Source organism: Ceratosolen solmsi, unplaced genomic scaffold (assembly GCF_000503995.2).
Source record: "Ceratosolen solmsi marchali unplaced genomic scaffold, CerSol_1.0 scaffold10, whole genome shotgun sequence".
In the NCBI taxonomy this organism is placed as follows: Eukaryota; Metazoa; Arthropoda; class Insecta; order Hymenoptera; family Agaonidae; genus Ceratosolen; species Ceratosolen solmsi.
In genome coordinates, this window is record NW_011948412.1 from 19659793 (window position 1) to 19687106 (window position 27314).

General features: G+C 27.5%; 2 protein-coding genes across 2 annotated transcripts; both read right to left on the reverse strand.

Moving 5' to 3' along the window:
- Nucleotides 1-2843: 2843 nt before the first annotated feature.
- On the reverse strand, nt 2844-12922 carry LOC105365769 (heterogeneous nuclear ribonucleoprotein U-like protein 2). The gene is made up of 13 exons (XM_011504010.1): nt 11829-12922; nt 9837-10369; nt 9238-9678; nt 8473-8622; nt 7657-7810; nt 7129-7416; nt 6344-6644; nt 5833-6034; nt 5549-5677; nt 5209-5383; nt 4795-5016; nt 4222-4465; nt 2844-3860 (listed from the first exon to the last, which is right to left on the reverse strand). The coding sequence occupies exons 1-13, from the start codon at nt 11965-11967 to the stop codon at nt 3476-3478; spliced, it is 3363 nt and encodes a 1120-aa protein (XP_011502312.1). The 5' UTR covers nt 11968-12922; the 3' UTR covers nt 2844-3475.
- Nucleotides 12923-15886: 2964 nt separating this feature from the next.
- On the reverse strand, nt 15887-17170 carry NHP2 (NHP2 ribonucleoprotein). The gene is made up of 3 exons (XM_011499001.1): nt 16856-17170; nt 16677-16749; nt 15887-16166 (listed from the first exon to the last, which is right to left on the reverse strand). The coding sequence occupies exons 1-3, from the start codon at nt 17025-17027 to the stop codon at nt 15935-15937; spliced, it is 477 nt and encodes a 158-aa protein (XP_011497303.1). The 5' UTR covers nt 17028-17170; the 3' UTR covers nt 15887-15934.
- Nucleotides 17171-27314: the final 10144 nt, after the last annotated feature.

Consider the following 27314-nt stretch of genomic DNA (forward strand, 5'->3'; position numbering starts at 1 on the left):
TTTATTTATCTTGCAATTATTACGTTCAATTCATTTACTATCCCTTTATTTTTTAAAAAGAATTAAAACATTGTACATAAATTTTATTAATCTTGTATTAATATGATGATTTATAATTTCAATAATATTGAAGTTCTTAAACTAAAAATAATATAAGAATATTTCAATAATTTATTAGAGGAATGCAGCACTAAGAATAAAAAAAACAATTAAGAATTTAAATATATGAATATGTAAGATAAATATCATTGATATAGTTTAATAGCGAAAATGATAATTTAAGGATAAATAACCTTTAAATATAAATGAAATTAGTTTATGATTCAACGTAAAAATTACACTAAAAATAGAACGTTAGAAAAATATTTAATAAAAAATAAGTAAGAATAAGAAATATATGGATACAATAACAGTACAGATAAGATGATAAGATAAGCAAAGTTTAAGGCTCCGAAAATGTAGGTTTTTATTTTTCAATTTTTATAACTGGCGAATTTAATAATTGAATGTATTAATTAAAATTAAGAAGTAACATTGGATCAAAATTGTTAAGTTCAATAAATGATATCAGCGAATAAAAATTAGACACATATAAAATAAAAAAGAATTGAAAAGAGTTTTCCAATACTAATCCATAATGACGAAATGAGTTATTTTTATGCTATATTAAAGATATAAATTTCCTATAATTCGTCTAATGTACTTTATGTACAGTATTATATTATTCATAAGTAGGCGTGATGAATTAATAAAAAAATTAATAAAATAATTACTAAAATCTTTTTAATATAATAACTCGTTTAAGCAAAAATTTAGTATACAAAGTAACAAAAAATTAAATTAAATTTTTATTATTGTTCCAAAATTTTTTATTGGCAATTAAGATTTAAAACTAAGAGGATAATTTACAACTTATTAAACTGGCAATTTGTAGGTTAAATATATGGATTTTTAATAATAATAGTTATAATTAAATTCAATTAACATCAAGTTTATTTATACAAATTTAACTGACAGTTAAGACTATAATGTTGAATGTGTTAACAAATCAATCGAAGAAGCATTTACTTTTCATCAATAATAAACTCATAAAATAACAAGCAATCTATTTAGAATAATCGATCAATTTTGCAACAACATTCACGTAATATAATATTAAAACATTATATTTTATAAGGTTTAATTATTAAAAAAAAATTGAATTTTTTAAATAAACAACTGACTACATATGTTAGTTATATATTTCAAAAAGTACCCTTTAAAAAACAAAATTTTTAATACAGTTTTTAGCTATTTAAGTAGAAGTCTAACAAATAATCGTATTTTCAAGGCTAAAATAACATTAAATGATAATTCAGAATATAACTTTCTGTTTAAACACAAATTTACACAATCATCAATTTATGCTTTATATATATAGGAAATTTCACATTGAAAGGCATTAATTACAAACAAAATAGCTAGCATTCATTATAATTAACATAATTAGTTAGTGTTATTTAATTTAATAATTTTCTCTTAGGTTTAGTTTTTTATATTTCCTTTATTGAAGTAAATAATGAATATTTTAATATTAAAAATCACTTTTAAACTTTTTTTTGTTTTGATATTATCTTTAATTTTATAAACTAAAATTAGTGAAACAGATTTATTATCTATAATTATTATAAAATAACAATTTGTTTACAATGGAATTTCAATTATCAATATAGAAATTAAATATATTTATTTCATCTACTATTGAGACGAAGTGCAAATTTAAGGTGTGATTAATTTATAGATAGAAACATAAGGCACACATCTTTTGATTTAATAGACACGTACCTATGTACTTACAGGGCAAAAAACAAGAAAAAAGAAACAGATTATGGAAATTTTTTTTACTGTGTAATATTACAATATTACTACATTTATTTATAAATGTATATTCATTATTTGGTCATAAAAATTTACATTTTATTGAATATTCAATAAACAGATATGTTATAATTATATAAAATTTACAAAAGTATTTTCATGATAATCGTGAATTGTTGCCCAAAATTTTGTTGAATATACAAAAGTCACTGATCTTTATAGCAATTAATTAAATTTAATTTAATTCTAATATAAATCAAATTAAGTATCGAAGAACCACATCACAAAAAATAAAAACATTGAAACAAAGTGAAAAAAAAAACTTTTATCCAGCTATTTTAACAATTCCATTCGAGAGAGACGATTATCAGAGTTGCAACACTGTATACATGCTACATGCATTCTTAAAAGAACAAAAATTATCTTTTAATGTTCAATCGTTCAAGTACTACTGTGAAGAAATATATATCAGTGTATTTCTAGAAAACCAAAAATAATGATACGTACTACGTGAAACATAAAATTCAAATCGTACAACAAAGTATTTAGAATATTTCGGTTGAGTATGGATTTTGCAAGAGAAACGCAAAGTTCAATTGTCTTTTATTTCAATTTAACTGTCTATCAAAATTGCACGGGTAGACAAATGAGAAAACAATTATTTGTATGCTTTGTAAAGTATAAAATTTATTGTTAAATTATTCAAATTTTTTTACAAACTCCAAACGGTGAAAACTTTTTTTTTTTATTGTTTGTTCATTTTTTGGTGTACTAGCAACGCTTAGTATCGCCAATGTTGTAATAATATTTCTAATAATAAAAATTGTGTTTGACGAAAAAAATCAGACACTCCTTGCAGTAGTAGTAGCTTATCCATTTAAATTGAATCTTATATTCAATAAAAAATAATTGACTATTTTACATCCTTCAAATAATCAAACGTCCTTAAACGTTCTACAACATAGTTTATTATAATTTTTTTTTATTTTTTTTTATTTTTTATTTTTTTATTTCAAAGTGTTTCCTTAATTCGTGTGTGCAGTTACAAGTTCAAATATGAAATGGTCGTATAAAGCAAATCGAATTCGAGCACATGGGAAAAACAAAAAGAACAAATTACAAATCCTCACGCAACGAGTGTGCGTAACGCGTTCATTAAGTTCGTGAATAATTGTTCCAAACACCCAGGCAAAGGAGCTCGCGAGCCACTTTGTCTCCTTAAACGTGTGCTAGAACCGGAAGAAAGGCCACGTGCTTATAACAACGCCGGCTGCCGATCGTTTCGCTCGTACAAACAAACGCTTCGGGCCATACGTTCTCGTGTGAGGAAGCGCGCACGAGATACTTAGCGCGACTCCAGTAAGGCCCAAAGAGAGGATCGAGAGGCTTATTTGGTAAAGCCGCGATAGGAAATGGGATAGGAATGAAGATTGGGCTGGATAAGACAGGGAGGGGGGAGTCGTACACACGACGCGCTTTCCTCAAAGAACACGATAATGTGGGAGCATGAAGCGCAGAGTGTTCGAGCTGTACTCGTGAGGATGATGGATAATAGCTTACTTTTCTGTCATCGGACTCTCGCAAGGCTCAACCTTCCCGCGCCTCTCCCTCGCGATGATTATTTTTTACTGGCCGCCTGACCGCCGCCTCCGGACCCAGTCGTTGTCTGCGTTTGCCCGCCAGTCTGCTGTTGTTGCCCACTGCCGCCCCAATACTGGTTGTAATACTGCGGACTCCAATTATTCCAGTTGCCGTTACCGTAGCCGCTGCCAGTCTGTTGGCCGTAGCCGCCGCCGCTTCCGCCACCTCCGGTGGATTGACCGTAACTATTCTGTCCGTAGTTCTTCCAGTTATTACCGGCACCACTCCAGTTGGACTGCTGTTGATGTTGATTCCAGGTGCTCGAAGCCCCCTGCAGGCAACTCCAGGTTCCTTGGGACTGTCCTTGCCAATTGCTCTGATTGCTCCATACCACCGAGCTGCCGTGCTGACTTCCTTGATACCTGTACATATTCGCTATGTTAATTTAGTTTGAATTTTAACGAACGGCATGGACATTCACGACACATTCTTCTTACAAAAGTAGCTGAATAATAGTCTTTTTGCTTGCATTGCTTTTAATTAAAAAACACTTTGAACAAATACGTTAATTAATTTTATTTTTCGACCATTCATTTCATTTTACTTACCATAAGAAAGTAATAAGAAATTAACACGTTAAAAGAAAAATGTTACAAGATCCGAAGTGTTGTTCTCAATCGAGCTTCTGTTTTCGTGGGATAAACTACTCAATTGGGTTAAATAACTTTTAATAATATTCGTCCTTCTTTTTATGAAAACGTATTTCAGTCAAACTATTATTACCCCATAGCGTTCCATGCACCCGGACGATAAGCGCCGACAGGCCTATTGCGTTCGTTCATCGAGCGTCTATCGTTTGCACCACTTCTAGGTGGTGGTACTGCACCTCTGCCTCGTCCGATGCTGGGAAGTCCATAACCCGCGCCGTGTCTTATGGGTCCGCCTCGCATTCGGCCACCGTCTCGCCAGCCACCTCTGCCACCCCCATTTCCGCCGCGCCATGCGCCGCTATTCCTTCTGTCGGTATCTACACAACAAAGATATCCTCCCTTAATTATTTGTCATACTTTTTATTTCGTTTCCTGTACTTAGCTACAATGACTATTAATCTATTCGAGGGAAGGCTCGTTAAAAATATTGTAACGCTCTTATTATATTTTTATTATTATATAATTTGTTAATGTAAGAAAATTATTGCATATTTATTTATTTGACACCTTTTATAAAATCATAAAACTGTAAAGTTCAACAATTTGTAATATACATAAACAAACTTGGGGCTTTTACGATTTTCTATGGCGTATGAAATTTCGAAGATATAAATTCAAGTTTATTGTTTAGTAAAAATTTACGTACAACCAGATCTGCGATGTCCTCCTCTGTTGTCTCGGTTATTACGATCTTTTTGTCCATTATCGAAACGAGATCGTTTACTTGGTTGCTGTGTATTTTGTCCATAACCAGCAGTTTTACCCTCCATATTATAAGCTTCAATTAATTTTTTGCCCTCTTCTTCGTCAAGTTCAGCCCATATAACCTCTTCAAATGAATCCCCAACAGTGGGCGCACTAAAGTTTGCTATAAATTTTTATTTTTATTTCTTTTTAGTATAGAATTTTTATAATTATTTTATTAGCAAATAAAACAAATATTGTTTAAACGTACATATAACTATTAGTTACGAATATCATATATACGATATCATAATTGTATTTTCTTACAAACAATAATTACAAAGTCCAAATTATTAAAAAAAAAAATGGAACTAACCCTTAACTTCTAAAATAGAAGATTCTCTGATCTCTTCACCATCTGGTTCTTCTTTACGTTTGGCAATACGCGCTTTAAATTCTTCGTCTGTTGGAACTAAGACTACAGCTTTCCGATGAAAACCATAAAAGTTTCTCGTTTTACGTTTTTGCGCTGATCCATATACATTTGCTTGCTTTAAAGTAATACATACATATATATTTATATGCGCATACGTTATGTGTGCACGCACAAATAATTTCATATTTCCGAGTATTTTCCTCATTTATGTATATGCTTATGTAGCCAAAGATTTTATTTTCTAATTGAATGTTTTAATTAATACATTTATCAAACTTACTTGGTCTAAGATATAATTTCGTCTCCTTGATGGCGCCGAGTCTAGTAATTTAGTGAGAGCTCGTGAACACTTATCAACAACAGTTTCCCAACGTCCTTTATAACTCTCTTTTAACGGTGCACCATCAACCTTAATAATTTTTATTTAAACTTGAAATCAGGTTTATCTTGCACACACACACACACACACACACACACACACACATATATATATATATATATAATTTATAGTGAATCGTATGGAACTATTGTTAATAATAAAAAATTAATTCTGTTGGTACTTACGGTCATTTTTTCAATAAGATTATGAGTTCCTAATACACTGTAATATTTTTCTGGATGTTCAGTGACATGTTTTCTAGCCCATGAAGTCTTTCCAGAAAATGGCAATCCACATAATAAAATAACTTCGCAGTCTTCCCTTTTCTCAGGTCTACGAGGACCTGTTATTCTGTCATTGAGATCAACTTTACCAACGGAAATATATCTGAAAAAAAAAAAAATATTAAATTGCTTATTTTTTTTTTCATATTTATTATTAATCATAATCGTAAAAATAAAGTGAGTGCTAGATAATCTTAGATGAAAATATTTTTACAAAAAATATACTTTTATAAAAGCTTGTATAAATTTTTTGTTTGTACTAAATTTATTGTGTTTTTAATTTTATGAATAAATTATTTTATTAGTCGGTATAAGAATTTTTGTTGTTAAAAAAAAGAAGAAGAAAAAATATTTATATAACATTTAAATATATTTATAAAATGTATAAATATATATATTTGATTCAGCTTACTCATCTAAGATATTATCGTTCCAATTTTCCTCCTGTCCAAGATTAACTGTAAACGAACAATTTTTGCTTAACACATGAGGAAATAATGCTTTATTTTGGAGATCCTCTTTCTTCAAAATGAATGCAGGTCCTTGATTTTCTCCATTAATTGTGTATGTAAGAATAACGTTTCCGTCCGTCTCGAAATCAGCGAAACAACCGACGACATCATCCTTAGCAAATGTCTTGCCATATTCTACAAATTCATTGTTTGTAGATTTTTTTCCTGTACTATCATAGCCATACGATAGTTTCACCTCACCTAATAAAACAATATAATTATTCTTGTAATTATTTACAATTTAATTATTCTTCTAACAATATAATATATTTATTCTAATAATTCTTCAAATGCGTTTATTACAGAATTATTAGTATTATAGTATATGAATTATTGCAGTCTTATCTTTTTATGAAACAATTTTTTTTTTAATTTCACACCTCTAAACATTTTAAGCCAATATTTGTACCATTCCTTTTAGAGATTGCATCAAGTTTGCAGTAACAACTTTAAAATAGAAACAAAAAACAAATTTTACAATGAGAAGTGTTGTTAACATTATATTTCAACTATTTTATATATAATAAATGAAATAGTTATGGACGAAGAGTTTGATTATGTTTTGACTATCAAATTATCGACAATTTGATATTTGCCATGTTTACTGATTAAAAGGAAAACGTTTGTCGTCAAAAGATCTCATTAATAATTCAATTAATTAATATAGCAATAAATATTTTCATACCTAATTGCAATGATGTGTCAAGTGTCGACCAACCAAGCCTAAGGACACTAGGTATATCCTCATCAATGGGTATTGCACCACCGGAATTTGGGGTATTAGGGGCAGGTGGCGCAGGGGTTATAATCTTGTCGAACCTGGCATTTACGCGTGCCTCATAAAAGACTTTACCTTTAGTGAAACCATAGGAGGCTCGAACACCAGCCCACATAAAATTAAAGCCATCGCCCTGCATAGGCGAAGCCGAAAAGTACTGAGTCGTGTCTATCACCAAGTTCAAATCCGAGTCATCTATGAGGATAAAAATTTCAATGTTATATTTTGTATAATAGCATCTTTAGTGTTCAGATACTTTATTAAATAATTTTGAAGTTATCATTTAAGTTTGTAAAATTATCGATTATCGATAATAATGAAAATGATTCGAATTCAAGATTACAATTTTAAATGTGTTCATATTGATAAATAGTCTCATCAAACAAACACGAACTTTTATAGTATTATAAAATTATTTGAAAATCTCTCGCTTACACCAAGATAATAAAAGCGCGTTATCATCATAGGATGGTTCGTTTTCAGGTCTTGCAATAGGCGGAGCACGTGAAGTTTCTTCGCGATAACTTGGTGATCGCTTTCTTTTTCTGTCTTCTGATTTGTCATCCGACTTCTCGTTTTTGTCATCATGCTACAAAAATTTTGGTCATGTTTTTAAAAACGAAATTAATTTTAATATAACTTGTATTCAATATTACTTAACAAAGAAATATTTTTTAAAATACATTTAAGGAGTTAATTTATGAATAAACTAATTCCTTAACAATGTCAGTGACAAATTATTTAAAACATCACTGTACTAAAAGGCAATAGAAATGATGAATTAAAAAAAAAAAAGTAGAAAAGAAATAGAAAAAAAAGTGCGTTTCTGTTCCTTAGTTTTTAAGAATCTAACAAATTTCATTTAAGACTGATTTCGTAAAAAATTTTAAAATAAATAAAAATAGTAAATTAAAAAATTTTATTGTAGTTCTTACGATAATAGATATGATATACAGTCGTTTAAAAAGAAGTCTACTTAAATTGGAATAAAATTATTCTTTTTAATGAAAGACTATGTGTGAAAGAAATCTTTAAACTTTGCTTTAAATATCTGGCAATACGCTGTTGAGGATATACATTATCAAAACATTAAATTTATTTTTAATTTATCAAAGAAGAGTGGACTTTTAATAACCTAGCTTTAATAAAATAGTATAGACTGTGCAATATTTTTATATTGTATGAGCTATAATGTATTTAATTAATGTTTTTTTGCAAATTATTTGAAAGATATAAAAAAGATTGTACTACCTGGTCATCCGTTTCCATACTTTGAGTATCGTTCACTTGATCTGTGGACTCATCGGTCGATTTGTCCAAAGACTCTTGTTCAACGTTTCTAACCACCTCCATTGGCTCGTCACTTTTTTTATTTGGACTCACAGCTTCTTCTTCTTCTTCCTATAATACAAGTACATATTAAATTTCAGTTAAGAATTATATAAATTTTGTGCACCGAAGTTTAAACGATGTTTATATATCTGTTAAAAATTTAGTAAATATAAATTCACTAAAGTTTATTCCTCTTTTATAATTTACATTTCGTGAAACGGAAAAATGTCGTAACGGAAGTATGAAACTTTTATAACAAAATACATTATTTAATTAAAATTAAAAAAATTCGTAATAAACATTGTTATGTAACATTGTTTATATATATTTTATTAATTATAATAATGATCAATGCTTAAAAGTTTATGATATATCAATTGAAGTTATCTTTCAAAAATGAAATAATTCTTATAATTCTAAAATATCTAATTACTAGATACATACATTATAATGTAATTAATTAATAAATATTAGTAAGATTATACAATAATAAATATTAAAATATAATCTAGCCAATGAGTAATCCGATGGATAAAATAATTTTTAAAATACTGAAGTGCCATTATTATAAAGTATTAAGTAAATTAGGGGTCTCTTGACTACAGTCTTATTTAGTTGTAGATTATATGAAATGATAAATAGTTTACATTGGTACAAATATGCAATAAATAAAATTAAACAAACCTTTTGCGTAACAGGACATTTAATAGGACTCTGAATAATAGATTTCACTGGACTCGGAATATCAGTATTGATTGGACTTTGAATGGTAGATGAAGTTACATTCTGAATAACAGACTTAGTTGGACTGTCCTTAGTAGTATTGATCGGACTCTGAACAGTAGGTTCTATAGGGTTGTCACTGACAGGCACGTATGAAGTCTCACTGGTAGATTTTATTGGACTTTCAGTCGACAATTTAGTTGGACTCGAAGGAGTAGCTTTTATTGGACTTTGTGTGACGGATTTAATTGGACACCGAGTAGGTGATTTCACAGGACTTTGAGCATTAATTTGAACAATTTCGTCGATGCTCCGTCTAGTAATTTCTTGCGATTTTTCATGCTCATGCTTTTCTGCCTCCTTCACAATATCGAAATTCTCATCTTTTTCAACTTTGGGTATCTGTAACATTAATCAGCCATCAAATATTACAATACACTTCAATTATTTATGGGTTGTTTATTATTAACTATCATATACTTTGAAAAATAAAATAAAAAATATTATCAATATAAGTTTGAATAAGGGCAAAATCATAATATGAGAAAATTGTATATTACCTCATTTGAAAGTATGTTTTCTGTTTTTGATGAAATTGTACTAACTTCAGTTACAGGTATAGCTGATTCAGCTTCTTTTTGTAGAATTTCCGAACCAGTATCTGTATCCATTATAAGGATACTAGAAGTCGCTTCTTTTTGAGGTGTAGTTGCCAATTCTATATCTGTTGCTGATGGCGATACAGCCTCTTTTATAGGTGACAAAGGAAAAATCTCTTTCTTAGATGTAAGTGCAACATCATCTTTTCTGGGTGACAATTTGTCTTCCTTTGCTATAGATTCTATCGTCGAGACATTTTCGTTCTGAGCTTCTGTTAATGTGATTTTTGCAGGTGACTGTCTGCTAAGCGAAGATCTGGAAGTACTTCTTCGTGTAGGAGTTCTTGCTGGAGTTGTAGGCTCTCTTGATGCGTGCCTTGAAGATCTACTAGGTGTTCTAGGTGGTAGTTTTGCTAGCTCTGGAGATTTTGATTCTGTATGACTTCCTTCATCTTCGCTTTCTGACTGTTCTAACTTTTCAGTTGATTCAACATCTAAACAATGAAAAAAATTTGGAATATTTGTAATTATTATTTTAATTTCAAATTTAGTTCATTTGAGTTATATCCAAAATGTGCATGCAGCATATCAATATTTAAAATCGATATTTCTTATTTATGAACTTGATTAATTACTTTCTTAAATAAATGTTCCTGAAATAATATTTAGCATTAACAATATTAATATTAGTTAAAGATACTTTGTCTGGAATTTTGTTAAGTATTTAAGAGGTAAGAATTGAACCAAAATCAATTTGAAATATTTTAAATTGTACTGTACAAACATAGATGGTACAGTTTCATATATTACATAGGTTTTAGTAATGCTCATCGTGTATCATATTGTAATCGAAAATTTGGCTTTTAATTGGGAAAATTTAAAAAACATCTATTTATTCGCTGTATTCTAATAGTACCAGGTCAAAGTTGAATTTATGTATGAATATTTGAATATAACTGATCTGTAAATGGAAGAAACAAAAGTTGCTAAAAGAATATTTATTATTTTATATTATTAAATATATTAGTTTCAATTATTAATTATATTAGAAAGTTAATTAAAATTAACAGGCTAATTAAAGGGTTAAAAATCAATTTAAAACTTTTAAACGTAGGATAAGATATTTTATAAAATAATTAAAAGATAATAGTAAATGGCTTAAATTTCAATATTTATTTTGAGATTTAGTCATATTTCTGGATTATTAGTCACTTGTAAATTGCAGATCAGTATTGTAGAAAATAAAGAATCTTTGTAACATATTTCCACCAACTCATAAATGTTGACACCTGGGGAGCACAAATATAAAACCAACCTCTAAATTAGCAACGACTATCATGAAAACATTTTCACAGTATTTATCACCCGTTGTATCGCCTTGATCGAGCATAAGTTCTAAGCTTACAGATGAGTTGTGAAAATCTAGAAAGAATGAGGTACTTAAGCCTCCAGATCTTCATAGGTTAAGTGAGTCAACGTTCTCATAGAACATCATCTTATCACAAATCATCGAGAGAGATAGTAAGATAATGCGTGAACTTCGTGTGTTATGTACGTGTTATGTGCATGCGTGCATGCGTGACCGTGCAGGTGTGTGGTGAGTGTGGGTAAGTGGACTCAATACGAGGGACATCAATAGCAATGGCAGTAACAACACGTAAGGACAGATCTCGTCGACTTCTCTCCGTCTCTGTTTAGAAGCGCGCGTTAGTCCCTCATAAGCGGTCTTTCTATGCTATGGATACCGTCCGGCTGTGTCGGTGGTGGCAGCTACGACGACGGCGGCGGCGGCAGTGGCGGCGGCGTCGGCGCTCGCGCGAAAAGCGAGGGAAAAGCACCGCGGCTCCTAGCCGAAGCCACGCCGGACGACACGGGAGGTTATCGCTTAAGCTAGCGGGGGAAAGCGAGAGATGGGAGGGGGTCTTGGGAATGGCCCCAAGGGGCTAAACTCACGGATTTTAGGGTCGGCCTTCTCCTCCTCGAGGGCCTGGCGTAGTCGCTCCACGAGCACGGGTTTGTTGCCCTTGGAGTCCAGACCGCGTTTGCTCAGCTCGGCCCTCAGCTCGACGACCTTAAGCTTAGCCGGATCCATGATCGGCCGCCAACACGACGCACTCGCCCACCGTCTGCTTACGACGCTCAAGCGACTCTCTCAGCCTCGGGCGCGCGGCCTCGAATATCCAAGCCCCGTCTTGTTCCACTCGCCGTCCACGTCCAGCACGTATCGTCGTCCTCTTCGCCCTCTCTCGATCGGTGCACGCGCACGCACTCTCTTTCCTCGTCTTTTTCTTCCTTCTCGTCCGCGCGCGCACGCCGCTTAGACCAGCACTGTCTCACTCTACGACGACGACGACGGCCGAGAACAGCGTGGAGAGGGAACGACGGCGACGATGGGGCGAGAGCGAGAGGGAGGATACCCACGATTACTACACAAACGCGCGCGCCTATAGGGATGGGTGGGAGCGAGCCAGAGATCGTCTTGATGTGCGGTAGTACCTTTGCTCGTATGCATACGCGTTATGTAGAGCAGCGAGCAGGAGATATGTTGCACGTCGTTACTTCGCTCTTTTCTCGCGGTCGTGCGCTTCGCGCAACTGCTATTGATATTTGAAGGCGGCGATGAAGTGACGAGGAGGGCGGCTACGGCGGAAGCGGGAATTATTTATTACTGAAGAAATTAATTGGCACCTCCCGCGTTCTCCCGATTTTCCTCCTGGTCACGAAATCCTAATGCTACCTCTCTTTTTCCCTATACGCACGGCTCCACAGAAAAAGCCACACACACATAGGCACAGGATGCCTATGTGTGCATATCGGGGGGCGGAGGGGGGGGCACGCACGCGTTTCTTCGACGTTCGTCGAGAGAGGTTATGTGCGTTCTTTCCGTACCGCGAACGCAACGTTATCCTCTTCTCTTCTCTGCGTATCCGTATGGGTGATGCGTACGCTGCGCGGGTCTGGCCGTGCGTGAGTGTCGTCGCGTGCCAACATGGCGGAAAGAGAAGAGGAGAGAAAAAACAGCGCCGCGACGGCGGGACAGCACACGCTCCCACACTACGCACTCCCGCCTTTGGCTATTTTTCTCTCTCCGTACTTCGTGCTCTTATCGTCTTCCCGGGTCATCTCTCTCGCTCTTCAAACCTTTCGCGCGACGTTGCCGATATATGTGTTTTCGACCGTTACTTTACTTCAGAGCCATCTGCACGCGTTCCGTTTATACGTTTTTCAAAATTTAAAAAATACGTACAAAATCACTTCTCTCTCTCTCTCTCTTTGTCCGACTCTCCCTCTCCACTTCCACCGCGTCTATTATTTCTCTCCGTGCAAGTGCATGCTAAAGTTGCACATGCATATATAGTGACATTTATGATACCAAATTAACCAAATGTGCTTATGCATTGGAATCAATATTCGTATTTTAATGGAAACATTACTTATTATTCACATATTGTATACTTATAGATGCCTACAATTATGATAACCAAGTAAATTCAATAGGATGAATATAAAAATAAAATAAATAAAAGTCAACTATGATCTTGTCAGTTGTGATATTCCATATTTATGCAGAACTCTTGGAGGTATAGTATATCGTTAAAAAAATATATATTGACACAGACGTTGGCTTTTACGTTGTATGACGTTCAGTTCACAAGGTTTCGTTACATGTTTATAATAGAAAAAAGAGCACAAAATAAGCGGTATGGTTTCGTTAAAATTAAAATTACATTAATTAAAAGATATGGATTTTATCGTTTGCAATCAAATTGGTTCAATTCAATAAAACTTGAATATCAATTCTTTAATACGTACAATTAGTGAAATTTATTATCCAGGATTTTATGAAATCATCCATTCTCAAAATAAAAAATTGGTTAAATCACAATTTTTAAATCTCCCCCCCCCCCTGCCGCCATTAAAATTACAATAAATTAATTTCATAATTGTATAAAAACATGCATTTAAAAAAAAATAAAGCAATTTAATATCTATAAATAAAAATAAAAATGAGACGAAAGCTACTGTATTTATTATACAAAATGATTAATTTATGAATTAACGATTTACAAAATACTTCTACGTTTATGGATATCTTTCAAATAACTTTTTAAATGTCTTTTAAATCAATTTAGTATTATGATTGCAGTCATAAAGGCAAAAATATATTGCATTTGTAGAATACACTATTTAGTTGCCAGAGTGTACAACCAAGTTTTACATGGTTTTTCGTTTACTATTGCAAATATTATTTGTGAAAGCATCTATTTGAAATGCATACAGGAAATGAAAATCACAAATAATTCTTTTGAATTTTGTACTTTAAATCTGTATTTACATATTTATTCTCATAGGTATATTAAAATAATTAAAAATAATATTGATTTTCATATTTTACTAATAGTAAAAAAATGTTACAGGTTTTTATATATATATATAATGTCACATTGGGCAATAATTGTATATAATATCACGTTTTAATATTTTCCATAAAAAAAAAAAAAAAACAAAAAAAGAACAAATTTCTTATATTAAAATATTGGCGCCTGCAAGAAAAATCGGTTGAAATTTCAAATTGGTTATTATTGCAAATATATATATCCGATTTCTTAAAAATTATTATCATATCCGATGTATTTCATGTTATTAGTGTTATTTAGTATTTTATAAAAATTCAAAATTTCTTACGCCTTATTATTGGAATATGCATATGTGGCTGTGTATTCCATGACACCTGTATACTTTTGTTTTTACGAAAATTAAAAACGATTTTTTAGATAGATGAGTATTTATATAAATGATAGTTATAATGACCCAAGCAAATACGACAAAAAGTTGTAAGCACATTTATTTGCTTATTAATTATACGGTTGTGCAAATATTATTTTAGCTTTTATCTGCGCGACTTAGAAGAAATGGAATCATTTAGATCTTTGATGGACTCGCTTGTACTCTCTTATCATTAGAACTATATGACAAATATTAGATAACTTATTACTTCTGACTTAAAAATAAACCTGCAAGCTATGTAAGCACAAACACAATATGTAATTGTAAAAGCAGGTAATTATATTGTTTATTTAACCTACTGTTTAAATTGTCAATGTATGTGATTTGTATTGGGTTCTGTTTCGATTTTTAATAACTCTTATTTAATGTTTTTACGGTTCTTTTGCAACAAAATATATTCATTTTCGAGATTTATTTTAAGATATAAGACACTTATATAAGATTGATCCTTATTTTATTTTAAGTAATAGTATTTTTTATCTTTTAAATATAAAACTGATGAAGTAGCCAACAAAAACATATACTTGCTTAATTCAATATATGCATAAATAAATATTTTATTTAGAATATTATAAAAATATATTTACACCATAAACAGTTATATATTGTATATTTTTCATATATTTATATGGTTTCTTTAATTTTTTATACACAAATAGATAATAGAAAAATAGTATCAGAAATTAATGTTGAACATTACATTTGTTTCTAGAAATTTAAACAATATTGCATTTATTTTTAATTTATAGCTTTTCTATAGAATTACTAGTTTCATTAAACAGTTTAATCTTTTAATTATAAAAGAAATAGATTCAAAACAATTGTAAATATTATTTAAAAAATAGACGATAAAATTGAAGTAAGTGTATAAATGTTAGTACATATCAATTGCTTTCAATATTTATCTTATATATTGTATTTAAATTAGTTTTCATCTACAACTTATTATACGTTATTTCTTCTGTTTTATACAGCTTGATCAAATTTTGTAAAAATTTTAATAAAAATAAGTGGGTTTAATGTGCAAATTATGTCAGGAACTAACTAGAATAATTATAAAAGTATTTATTATATACAATACTTATTGTTATTTAACATTAAATTATGTTATATTAATAGTAAACTCTTTGTATATCAATAAAATAAATTCTACTTGATTTATTGTTTATAATCTAAAATTATAAGTTTTTTAAAACTTTATGAAAATAAAAACAGTTCAAATCTCAAGGTATTTAAACTTAAATGATCTTATATTTACATAATAAAATTAATTATAAAGGACACGCTAATGTTTCCATGGTGCTTTTTACTTCATTAAATAGATCTTGATAGTTTGGATGTTCTTTTATAAGAACCATTAATGTGCCTCTTTTAACACCAAGTGCAGCACCAATATCTTGTCGGGATGGTGTGTAGCAGTATGGTATATTTTTACTTTCACATACAATTGGTAAATGACACATTATTTCTATTGGAAAAGCATCTCCAGCAAAAACAACCACTCTAAAAAGCAAAAACAATGTTGAAATTTATATATATATATATATATATATATGCGTAAGGTATATTTTTTAATAAAAAGGAAAATGTATAAAATGTGTATATAGTGTACTTATGGTCTTCTATTATAAAATTTATATCTGTAATATAAATTTAATATATTGTAATATATTTATTTGATTCAAAATAAGCATACAAAAGAATATAACTACATATGGAAAAAATTATAAAGTATCTCAAATAAATGAACTCAAAACCAATGTTAAAGATATTTATTATATGAAGCTACTTAATGAGATTATAAATCATAAGGCAAAGAAATTATAAATTTTATTAACATTTTTATATTTATATTAATTTACATTATAACTTATACAATAAAATAATTTTTTCAATCATAAAATTAAGTGAACTGAAAATTATGAAAATTATTTATTTTAATAAATATATTTTATTTTATTGATTATTCTGTATTAATATCTATTATACCATACAACAGAATTAATTTTTTACCCTGTTTCGCCTTTTCGAAGGTGTTTTTGTACATCTTTTAGACCATTTCGAAGACAGCCTTTATGCTTGGATGCTGTCATAAAATAAAATTTATTAAATAATTTTGCATTAACCATAAAAATAGTAGTAATTAAATTTATTATTATTTTTAATTATACCAAAACTACAATACTTTTTACCTTTTTTAATACATTTAAAAATTTTTTTTGTAAATTTCTTTGAAGCCATTGGGGTTGCAATAGCATTTACAATTTTTAACTTTTCTTCGTAACTAATTTCCTTTACTTCTGAAAGATTTATGTTTTCCTTAGATTCGTCTTCCACTTCCATTTTAATCTTTGTTTCCTCCATTTATATAAATTTAAATATAAAAAAAATTGTGAAATACAATAAAAATAGTTTTATAACCACGTGTATATAGAAATTGTAAACAAACGTATAGATTTTAGGTTAATGCATTCTATTTCATACTTCACATGTTGCGTGCAGTAAAACGTACTGATAATTCAGAAATCTGATATACCGATAAAACCAACACCTATGACATAATCATAATAGGTTTAGAGTTATAATACAGGCGCCATGGAAATGAGATAGCGCAAGAAAAATTAACACTTGGTATTGCGATGAAAGTGGTAATTGATAATTATGAGTCTCTGAATTTTTTACGGCGCGCCAGTTGTGTGATGCGAATCGAACGATCTTTGCGCGATATTTTTGTTGCAATGAAAGGTCCACGAAAAGAGCCAAAAATCCGAAAGTGTAAGGCACGTTACAATAGGTAAAACGTAATTAGCACGAGTGACTTGAGTCATTGATAATTTCAAATAAAAAGTATCTACAGATAGCCACATTTTTCCCCTGACTACGGTTTCATTGAAGCAGATAAATTGGCACTGGAAATAAAATAATTAAATAAACCAAAATATATTAACAAAATATTCGCATATATTATTTGATAAATTTATCATATACATATAATTAATCTTATTCATTTACTTACAGAATTAGAAATAAACTCTGATTAACTTATAATACTCTAATATTATTAATGTGTATATTATTAATGATTTAAATTAGCTTTAATGATAAATTATAATATGCCTTTAATTATTTATGTATAAATTATTTTCAAGAATATACTTTATACAGTATATAAAAATTACTGGTTTAATGAGATTTTATTTGAAAATGATTTTAATCAATTGATTATGATAATAAATTGATCCTTTTTATAAATAGAGGTTGATTATAGGAATTATCCTTAAAAACCTCGACGGTGACTGAGTCATCTAAAAGTCGTTGATTGATGTTAATTGACAGTATATTGTTGCTGTACAACTAATGATCATACAGAGTTAGCTAGTGTACTGAGAATTTTTTTATATAAATTGAAATCATAATTTAAATGTTACATAATGTGTAGACATCTTTATTTTTTCTATAATTTAATATAATTTAATACAACAAGTTAATATATTTATTTGATTATTTTAAGAAATTTCATAAATTTTTATTGTGTTAACCTTTTAAGAGTAATGGAAAATAACAATTATTCTTAAAATATTATTTATATCAATAATTTAATTATTAAGAGAGTCATATTTTTAAGCATGTAAAATATAATATCAATGAATTTCTACAACCAATTAATTTTTTTATATTCTAAGTGATAATTAACATATTATCATAACTATAAAAATAAGTACAATATTTTTACTTCAAAATGATAAATCATTTGCTTTTATGGTTTGATAAGTAACACTATAATATAAATAATTTCTGGTGTCCACGTTGTAATATTCATATATCTTTCAATACTGAATCAATAAAAAACGATATTCTCATTTTTTCAAATATGAAAAAGTAGTGTTTATTTGCTTATTGTCAATTATATTAAAATTTTCTAATAACTGTTCAATATATCTAAAATATGTCTAATAAGAAAGGGATATCATTTATTATTGTAATTTACTAAGTTGAGTTTAATTGACATATTAGAAAGGAATAAACTTTGTGTTTAAATAAGTACAATTGTATGTAAAACTGAAAAATATCCTATAAAATATATAGCTATTAAAAAGAATGAAAATAATTATTATTGTTTTATTTATTATTAATAACTCCCAAATTAATTCTTTCATTAGAATCGTACTACTACGACTGAAAAAATAAAACAAATATTGCATAATTTTTATATTTCATAATTGTACATGATTATTAATTTGTAATAATCAAATAGATTTATAAAAGCAACATGTTTTAGTTTAATTTAATTTTCATTTAAATCTTAACAAATTAAGATTATATATAATAAATATAAAAATTAGGTAAAGAATTCTGTCAGAGCTGAAGAATAGTAAAAGGTAAATTTTAATAATAAACAAGTTTTTTAAAATTGATACGTTATAAATAAAATATTATTTAAATAATTTAAACTTGAACTTTGTTGATCTACTCTAAGATAAAAAGTACATTCAAATTTAATATATAATATTTTTGCGTAATCTAGAATTTACTTAATCTATTTGCGCAATCTATTGTTTTAATATTATGAATATTTTTATTAATATACACTTATTTGAGATATGAATTAATACGAATTTTCCAATTGCCTTCTGGAAGAATGTTGTAGTAACATGTGTACAGCATTTGTACCAACAATACATAATAACTCGGATCTCTTCGAGCAGGCACAATAATTTAAAAATCACCAATTGTTCTTTGTATTAAATAAAAATAATTTTCAATAATATATCTATAATACTAATTAAATATCGAGTTTGCTTGTTATTTTTTTCATTTCTTAAATTTTGTAACTCCTGATCGTAATCCTAATTGTAATATCTCTTCATAGGCTCCAACTAAAATTTTTTTTTATTTAATTTCACCAAACAGATATTGTGAGACATTTTAAAATATATTTAAAAAGTGTCTTATCACAATCAATAATGAAGTAAATATAAAATTTTATCAGAAGAAATATATTTTTTTTGCTGCTTCTTGATGTTCGTTAAGTTTTGTTAGGTGATAATTTTAATCAGCTAACTACAATCCTTTTAAAAGTTTAGATTTGAGACCAAATTAATGAATTGTCTTCAAATTTATTTTTAATTACCATATGTACGTAGAGGTAAAATAAAACTTTAATGCGATAAGTATAAAACTTCATGTTTTTAATTTTCTTATTTAATGAAATATAACGTAATTGTGTTAATATTTTGGAATTTATACTAATAAATTCTTTCTTAAAAATGCACAAATATTAAAAAAAAAGATCCTTTAGAAACAAAACAAATAAACATTAATTTTATTATTATTACTTATATTTAAATAAATACAAGAAATAGTTAATAAATAATTATTTATAAATAATTTGTCAATAGTGACTCTTAATATTATATGTATATTAAATTTTAATTCATAACTTTTATTATTAATTTTCTATGCTTATATTTTGAATAAATAAGTTTTACGATAATAATGTTAGACATTTTAAAAGAATATTATCCATAGACTTTTAAGTTTTTTAATGTTGGAATAAATAGAGTAATAAAAAATTATTCTTTTTCTGCTTAAGTGTACATGATTTTGAAATAAATGTTTTATAATAAATGCTATATAAATTAGTCGATTCCGTCACATTAAGTAGTTTTAAACATTTATTTAATAGCAATTTAAGATCATTATAAAGTATTATTTTGAATAATATTTTTCAATGTTTAAGATAAAAAATATTACTATTTTGACTAGTAAGAAATTATGAAAATATAATAATTAAGGAAGCCTAGTTTTCGTTAAAAAATAACTTCAATATTTTAAATGCTATTGTTTATTATATAAAATTATGTTTAGTTCTTTTAGCATGTTTTACATTAAAAATAATATCAGCTATAAATGACTGCAAATGCTTTGCATCTTCGACTGTTAAAGTTGTTTGCGGAAGTGATGGAAATTCATACAGAAATGAAGGATTCTTAAAATGTGTAAACGAATGCCAACAGAAAAGTAAGATTTTTATAAAACTTTTTACTATATATATTAGTAAACTAGTATTAGGTATTTGAATAATTTTCAAACCATTGCTCATTTATTTAAAATTCTCTTATTAACTCTTATTAATTCTCAATTAATGTCATTAATATTAATATGCAAATATTATTTCTTACAAACTTTTTAATAAAAGACAAAGAATGTTCCTATATCGCATGCTATATTATGTAGTGATTATTTTGGCGTATACGTAATTAATTTAAAAATTATTTAATAAAATATTGAGTTTAATTGTTTTATGGCTGCGTAATTTTAAACAATAACTTCAGAATTTTCAAGCTTCTCAAAAAATTCTTTTTTATATAATTTATAATACATAATTGTATAAATTTTATTTACTTATATTATTTTTTGTTCAAAATTGTATTTATATCATTAATGTTATATAATATAAATTGTAATGGGAAACCTTTTTTTATTTAGGATTTTAATAACAGTGCTGCAATAAGATTCCACATTTTATTAATTCTTATTATAGGTTTATATGTTTTATTATTTATTGTTAGCAGTATACTTAATACAATGTCTTGTCATCAAATATAATTAGTAGTATACTTTTTTTAGTATTTAATTTTATAAGGTCATTTAATTATTATATAATTATTTTATATCAATATAAAGTATTAATTTTATACAAGTGTAGTCTGATAACAGATGACCAATTATTGTAAATTAAACAAATAGTGCATTGCTCTAATCACGTAAAATGTATTTATCAAATTTCAAATGCTTTAATGTTTCATATCAATTTCATCCCTGATGCTAAAGTTATTTTTAGCTAAATACATTATATTAACATTAATAATGAAATAATTATAAATCTTAATAGATATATATTATTATGTTTTAATTAATGGGTAATTATTGTTTAATTTTACTAAATTATTTAATTAATTTTTTAATTATTATATTTTCATTATTTACAGATATTCAAGTAACGGATACTCAATTATGTAGTGTTGCCAAGAAATTAATATTGGAATTAGACGATCTGAAATAATATTGTAATTTTTATATTGTTATATATTACATTGATTTACATTTCATTTGATTATATCTATTATAAATAAAAGATAAATATTACATCAATTAAAGAAAGAGATTTAATATTAATTTAGAAAATAGAAATTTGTCTAAATATATAATATGAAGATGTTAATATAATTATCAAATTAAATGAAAGTTGCATGAAATATTTAATACAAATTTATTTCCATGTAAATATATACTATAATATAAGATAATTCTATAAAAATAATATTAAAATAATATGAAAATTTAATGTAAGGCAGTGTTGAATGCATGTAGTATAAAAGTTAAACTAAATAAAATTATATAGGTTTATATTTTTTTTTTGTTAAGATGAATCTCTTTACAGTTAATATAATTTTGAATAATGTCTTATTTATTAATCATTTATAAAAATAAATTATCATAAATTATTTATAAGTTATGATTTATTGGTCATGTCTTTTTAAATTATATTCTATTAACAGTGATTACAAAGTTTTTTATTTTAGTTTAGAATTATCTGTTCTCATTATACTTATATACTTAAAATACATGTATTATTATAATTATTAGTTTCGTAAAATTATTTACTTTATGGTTCATCAAGTACATGCTTTGAGTTTGTCTATAGTTTTTTATCGTCATTATAAATATCATTATTAATTTGATTAACTTGGTCCATCTTCAATTTATACATTCCGAATTTACTGTGTAACTGTACTTGGCACATTTTGAATCCTTGCTTTTATGGTATTTAAATATTGCCAGAAATTAACTGTAATGCAATTGATAAAAAAAATAATTTGAATCTAGCCTGACAGGATATGGTAATGCTTTATTTATTTTTATTTAATATAATTCCAGCCTCTTATGCCATTAAAAATAGTAAAAATACAATACAAATTTTTTCCATATTATTAAGTTCATTTTTATTGATGCTCGTTTATACTTTAGGTTTAGAATTTTTGATTTGTTTTTTTCGAATATATCTTTGTATTGAATTTTATTTTGTGTAAGTAATAGGTATCAATGATTGTGAATCGTGGTGCTTGGGTTAAATAAGCCATCCTCACTTCTATATTTAATCCGGTATTTCTGCCAAATTTAGCATATATCGTTGTTTTTTTTTTATTTTAGTTGATGTACATTGAATAGTATTGATTTACATTGAATTGCTATATTTTCTTTTTGATATTTTTGATGCAGACAGATATTGATTATAATATTTTTACCTTATTTTTACAAATGAGCACGCTTTATTAAAATAAAATCATATTGTAGTTGGTTTTAATTAGTTGAATTTTAATATTTTCTTTTTATTAAATCTATTCAATCTATAATTTGATATTTATATTAAATGAAGCATTTATAAGTAATGTAAGTGTACTGTAATGTATTTGAATGCATATTTACACATGTACATTAAAGGAATTTAAACGTCCTTACATCAATGTATAAATTGTATGCCAAATAAATATGTAAATTTGATTATAATCTCTTTTAAAGAAAGTGACATACACGAGATAACAAATTTTGTATAGAGTTATAGAATTTTATATAATTGATAAAGTAAAATTTTCAAATTTTAGATTTTAATATATTAGCAAGTTTGGTAGTTTTAATTAAAAATGATCTTTACAACGAACCTGTATTCCAAAAATAAATAATTATGTTCTTAACATAATAAAATTAGCAAAATTCTAGTATACATTTTAATAATTATTGTGCTGTATTTGTTTATTTGAATTCTTTATGGGAATAAACACTTGCGATTTTAATATTTATGGATATGCTAAAACTATGATTATATGGACGTTACGAGTACAGGAAAAAACCAGGTATTCTTTATTTTTCATAATGATTCGAAATTTAAAGTACAATTATAGAAGGCGAAAGTAGTTATGGTAAATGAATTTAGTACAGTTGAGTCTGAGTAACTTTGAAAATACATTTCAATTTTTATATAAATATTACTTCAAACTTTTCATTCAGTTTTCTTATAATAGTTCTCAAAACATTTTATTATCTTCTTATGATTTATAATTCACTTACCTTTTTCTAATATGAAATTGTAGCGTTTAAATAAAACATTTCTATGGATAATATTTAAAATTTTACGCTTAAAAAATTTGCTTACAAATTAATTAAAAAATTAATCTTAAGTAGTAGTCGCATTGTTCGAACATAGTTTTTTTTTAATATTTTGAATATTTTAAAAATATTCTTAATATTAATCTTTTTTAAATTCTAGTATTTTTTTTATTATGATATAAAGTTGGAAACATTAAAAAATAATAATCAATAAATTATGCTTATGAAAATAAATATAACTATCTATTTCATTTATAAAAGAAACCATAAAAAGAAGTTTTGTTTCAATCTTTTATCTCCATTGCGTAATATCTTAAAATACCCAATGTTTTTATTAACAGATTCCATTAATTAAATATGCATAAATTATTATAATAATAAAAGCTCAATTTCATCAAGGTAATTTAAGAAAACTGCAACTTCCAATCTTGGAAAATTTGGGTTCAGCACCTTGGATGAAAGAGGGACGTTAATTGATGTCACGAGGGTACCATCAATAAATCTCTTTTACTTCATATATATATATATATATATATATGGAGAGAGAGAGAGAGAGAGACAGAGAGAGAGAGAGAGAGAAATACTAAATGTTCTCGATATATTTTTAAAGTTAAATTCTTTTATTCTCATACTTTATTTTAAACAAACATTTTCATACACTCATTTGGTGGAATGGTATTCGAAGTAATAAAAAAATCTCGAGTGAAGAGAATGGAAAGTGAAAATTGATTTTCTAGAACGATGTCTTGCATCGCATTGTTTGATAAAATAAAATTGGTTAACATTATCAAGCTCGGTTTCATGTTTTCGTTTATCCTTAGCCTTAGTCATATGCTTACGAATTAAGATAAAAAATAAAGCGGATAATGCTATACTAAAAGTGACGCAAATTACATTGTAGAAAGAAGGTAATAATCCAATAATCACGAAGTACATTTAAAAGTGATGTTATTATCGTGACTAGAATTGCAAGCTATGTTAATTGGAATAGATTATTATACATGTTAAAATATTATGTTGACATGTTAAAAAATTATGGAAATAATGCAAATTATGAGTGATAGAGGGTGTCGAACAAAAATGGCATTTAATCACATAATAAGGTATAACAATAGGCAGATAGAGTCATCGCTTTTAAAAAATGGGAAGTTTCTGTTCATGAAATATCTGTTTAAAAAAAATTTAATTTGAAGTTCCTATAAAATTAATGCTTTGGTTTAATTTTTTAATACTAACATTATAAATAAACGTAAATAATGATATTGCGTGATTGAATCCGAATGTTTTTTTTCCGGCCGAACTAAACAGTTAAAGAAAGGGAAAATAAATTCATCAAGATAATCGTAATTTAGCTAATTCGTTTTTAGCTACTTCGCGAGTATTCAGAGTCATTAATTGAGCAATTGTACTAGTGGAAGGTAATTTTAATAAATTGTCGATTATTCTCGTCAGTGTGGCATCGCATTAATTCTTAATTGTGATATTTATTGTGTAGGAATCATTACATTTAAATGGTGTAACTTATACACATCAGTCTTTCTGGCGTTAATTATTTCATGTTTATTATTTACTATTCCGGAAATACAATTATGAATAGCATCCAGATATAATATCTGTTTCTCAATTCTGCCTTTACGAAATTTAGATACTAGGATAAGTATTCGCTAGTTCAAGTAGAGGAATAACAGAAGTAATGTTGTAGCTGCCAGTGAAAAACTAAAATATACGAACACAGATGTATTTTAACTAGATAGATGAACGTATTGAAATTATAATAAAAATAAAATACCGTCTCATTCTGTCTCATATGCTCCACATATGGATCACGCATTGCAGCACTTGATTTTCTCTATAAGGGCAGCACTTAAAATGTTTTCAAATGAAGAGATTTCGTACAAGCCCTTTAGTAATTCACGCATATGTTGGTAAATCTGCGACATGAAGGATCGTTTATTTCTCGAACTATGATAAAAAAAATCTTTGTTCGCGAGTATAATGAAGATTTGTGAAAGCATTAGATTTTTTAATATATATAGGATTTTTTCTTAATTTTTAGGTTACAGGTTAAAGTAAGCTAATTACTTTTCTATAATAAGTTATACTTTGTATGCAACATTTTCTAGAAATTTTTATGAAAGTCTATAGCGTATGTAGTTGCAGTGAGCTTGGAACATAAAATGAAAGAAAGAAATAAGAAATAAGAAATAAAGAAAGATAGAGTGAAATAATGATCAATGAACCGAAAGATGGGTACGTGAAAATTCGGAGAGCTGGAGAATTTGTCGCATTATCAGTAGAAAAATTGGTAAAAAAGAATTAACAGTGTAGGGATAAAAAGGGAGAGGAAATAGGATTCAAAAACAAAATTTTATTTTTTTTAATTCTTGCGCAATATATATGTACGAGTATATATATATATATATATATATATATATACATGGACGAATATATATAATAATAGAACTACTTTAATAAACGATTAATAATGATAATAAAGTAATTGTTTGCTCGTCCTATTATAAAATTAGGTTATGAAGTCAACAGTTTGTACATTGAAGTAATTAAGCAATTATTATTTTGAATGGATTTTGTTATAAAACTTAAATCTTATACTAACATCATTTAATCTATGACATGACTGTTATGCACTATATAATATAAAATGTAAATAATGTTCTACAGTATTTTTTTTTTGTAGTCATAGTAATTGATTTTGAGTACTATTGATGAAAAATATTCTTTTTTAAAAAGAAATCGATGAAAAAAAAGCATAGTAGAAAATCACTATGGTACGGTTAATAATTTGTAAGTATTAGAATTTACAATGCATTTATTATATCTTGTTAAGCATACTATTATATCATTTAATAATGCATTAAAATATAATAATCTAAACGCGTTATGGTATTATTAAATGCCATATACATAATATTTAAGTAAGCGTTACATTGAATATTATTTTACATTTATAAACAATGGTATGGTTCAAGTAATTTTTACGTATATAATATGTGTAGTTTGCAATAAGTGACATGAAATATATATTATACACGTTTCTTCAATAATCTCGAGTTGTCAGAAAGTGCATTATTTAGTTCAGTAAAAAAGCACTGTATAGGAGAGAAATTAAGAAATTTTTGACATATGTCAAATTCAAAATCAATATCAAATATCAAAATTTTTCATTTGATCTACATGATTATCAATGATTGTTGATAAGCGACGTTATACACTTGCATAAAATATTGAAATTTATTTAAAATTTATGAAATTTTCAGAACGTAAATAAATTTTGAATTCCATAGGCGTTTGGGATAACGCCTCTCATCCACCATCGTCCTTGTAGAGGTAATTTAAAATTTCGCGGCAGGATCTCTGTTGATTGAAAATCTAAAATGTCTACCGTAACGATAGCTCGACATTCATTAAGCTACATTCTCTTATGAGAATGCATATGTAATTGCTTGTACGTGAATGCAATCA

Bases quoted from the DNA above. Each gene is read 5' to 3' on its own strand.
- NHP2 (XM_011499001.1), bottom strand. From the start codon at position 17,027: ATGGAGGAAACAAAGATTAAAATGGAAGTGGAAGACGAATCTAAGGAA. The intron at 16,750-16,855 runs GTAAAAAGTATT...ATTTTATGACAG, and splicing joins TTTTAAATGTATTAAAAAAG to CATCCAAGCATAAAGGCTGT. The intron at 16,167-16,676 runs GTAAAAAATTAA...TTTGCTTTTTAG, and splicing joins CTTCGAAAAGGCGAAACAGG to AGTGGTTGTTTTTGCTGGAG.
- LOC105365769 (XM_011504010.1), bottom strand. From the start codon at position 11,967: ATGGATCCGGCTAAGCTTAAGGTCGTCGAGCTGAGGGCCGAGCTGAGC. The intron at 8,623-9,237 runs GTTTGTTTAATT...CTTGTATTATAG, and splicing joins AATGTCCTGTTACGCAAAAG to GAAGAAGAAGAAGAAGCTGT. The intron at 7,417-7,656 runs GTAAGCGAGAGA...TTATCCTCATAG, and splicing joins CGCGCTTTTATTATCTTGGT to ATGACTCGGATTTGAACTTG.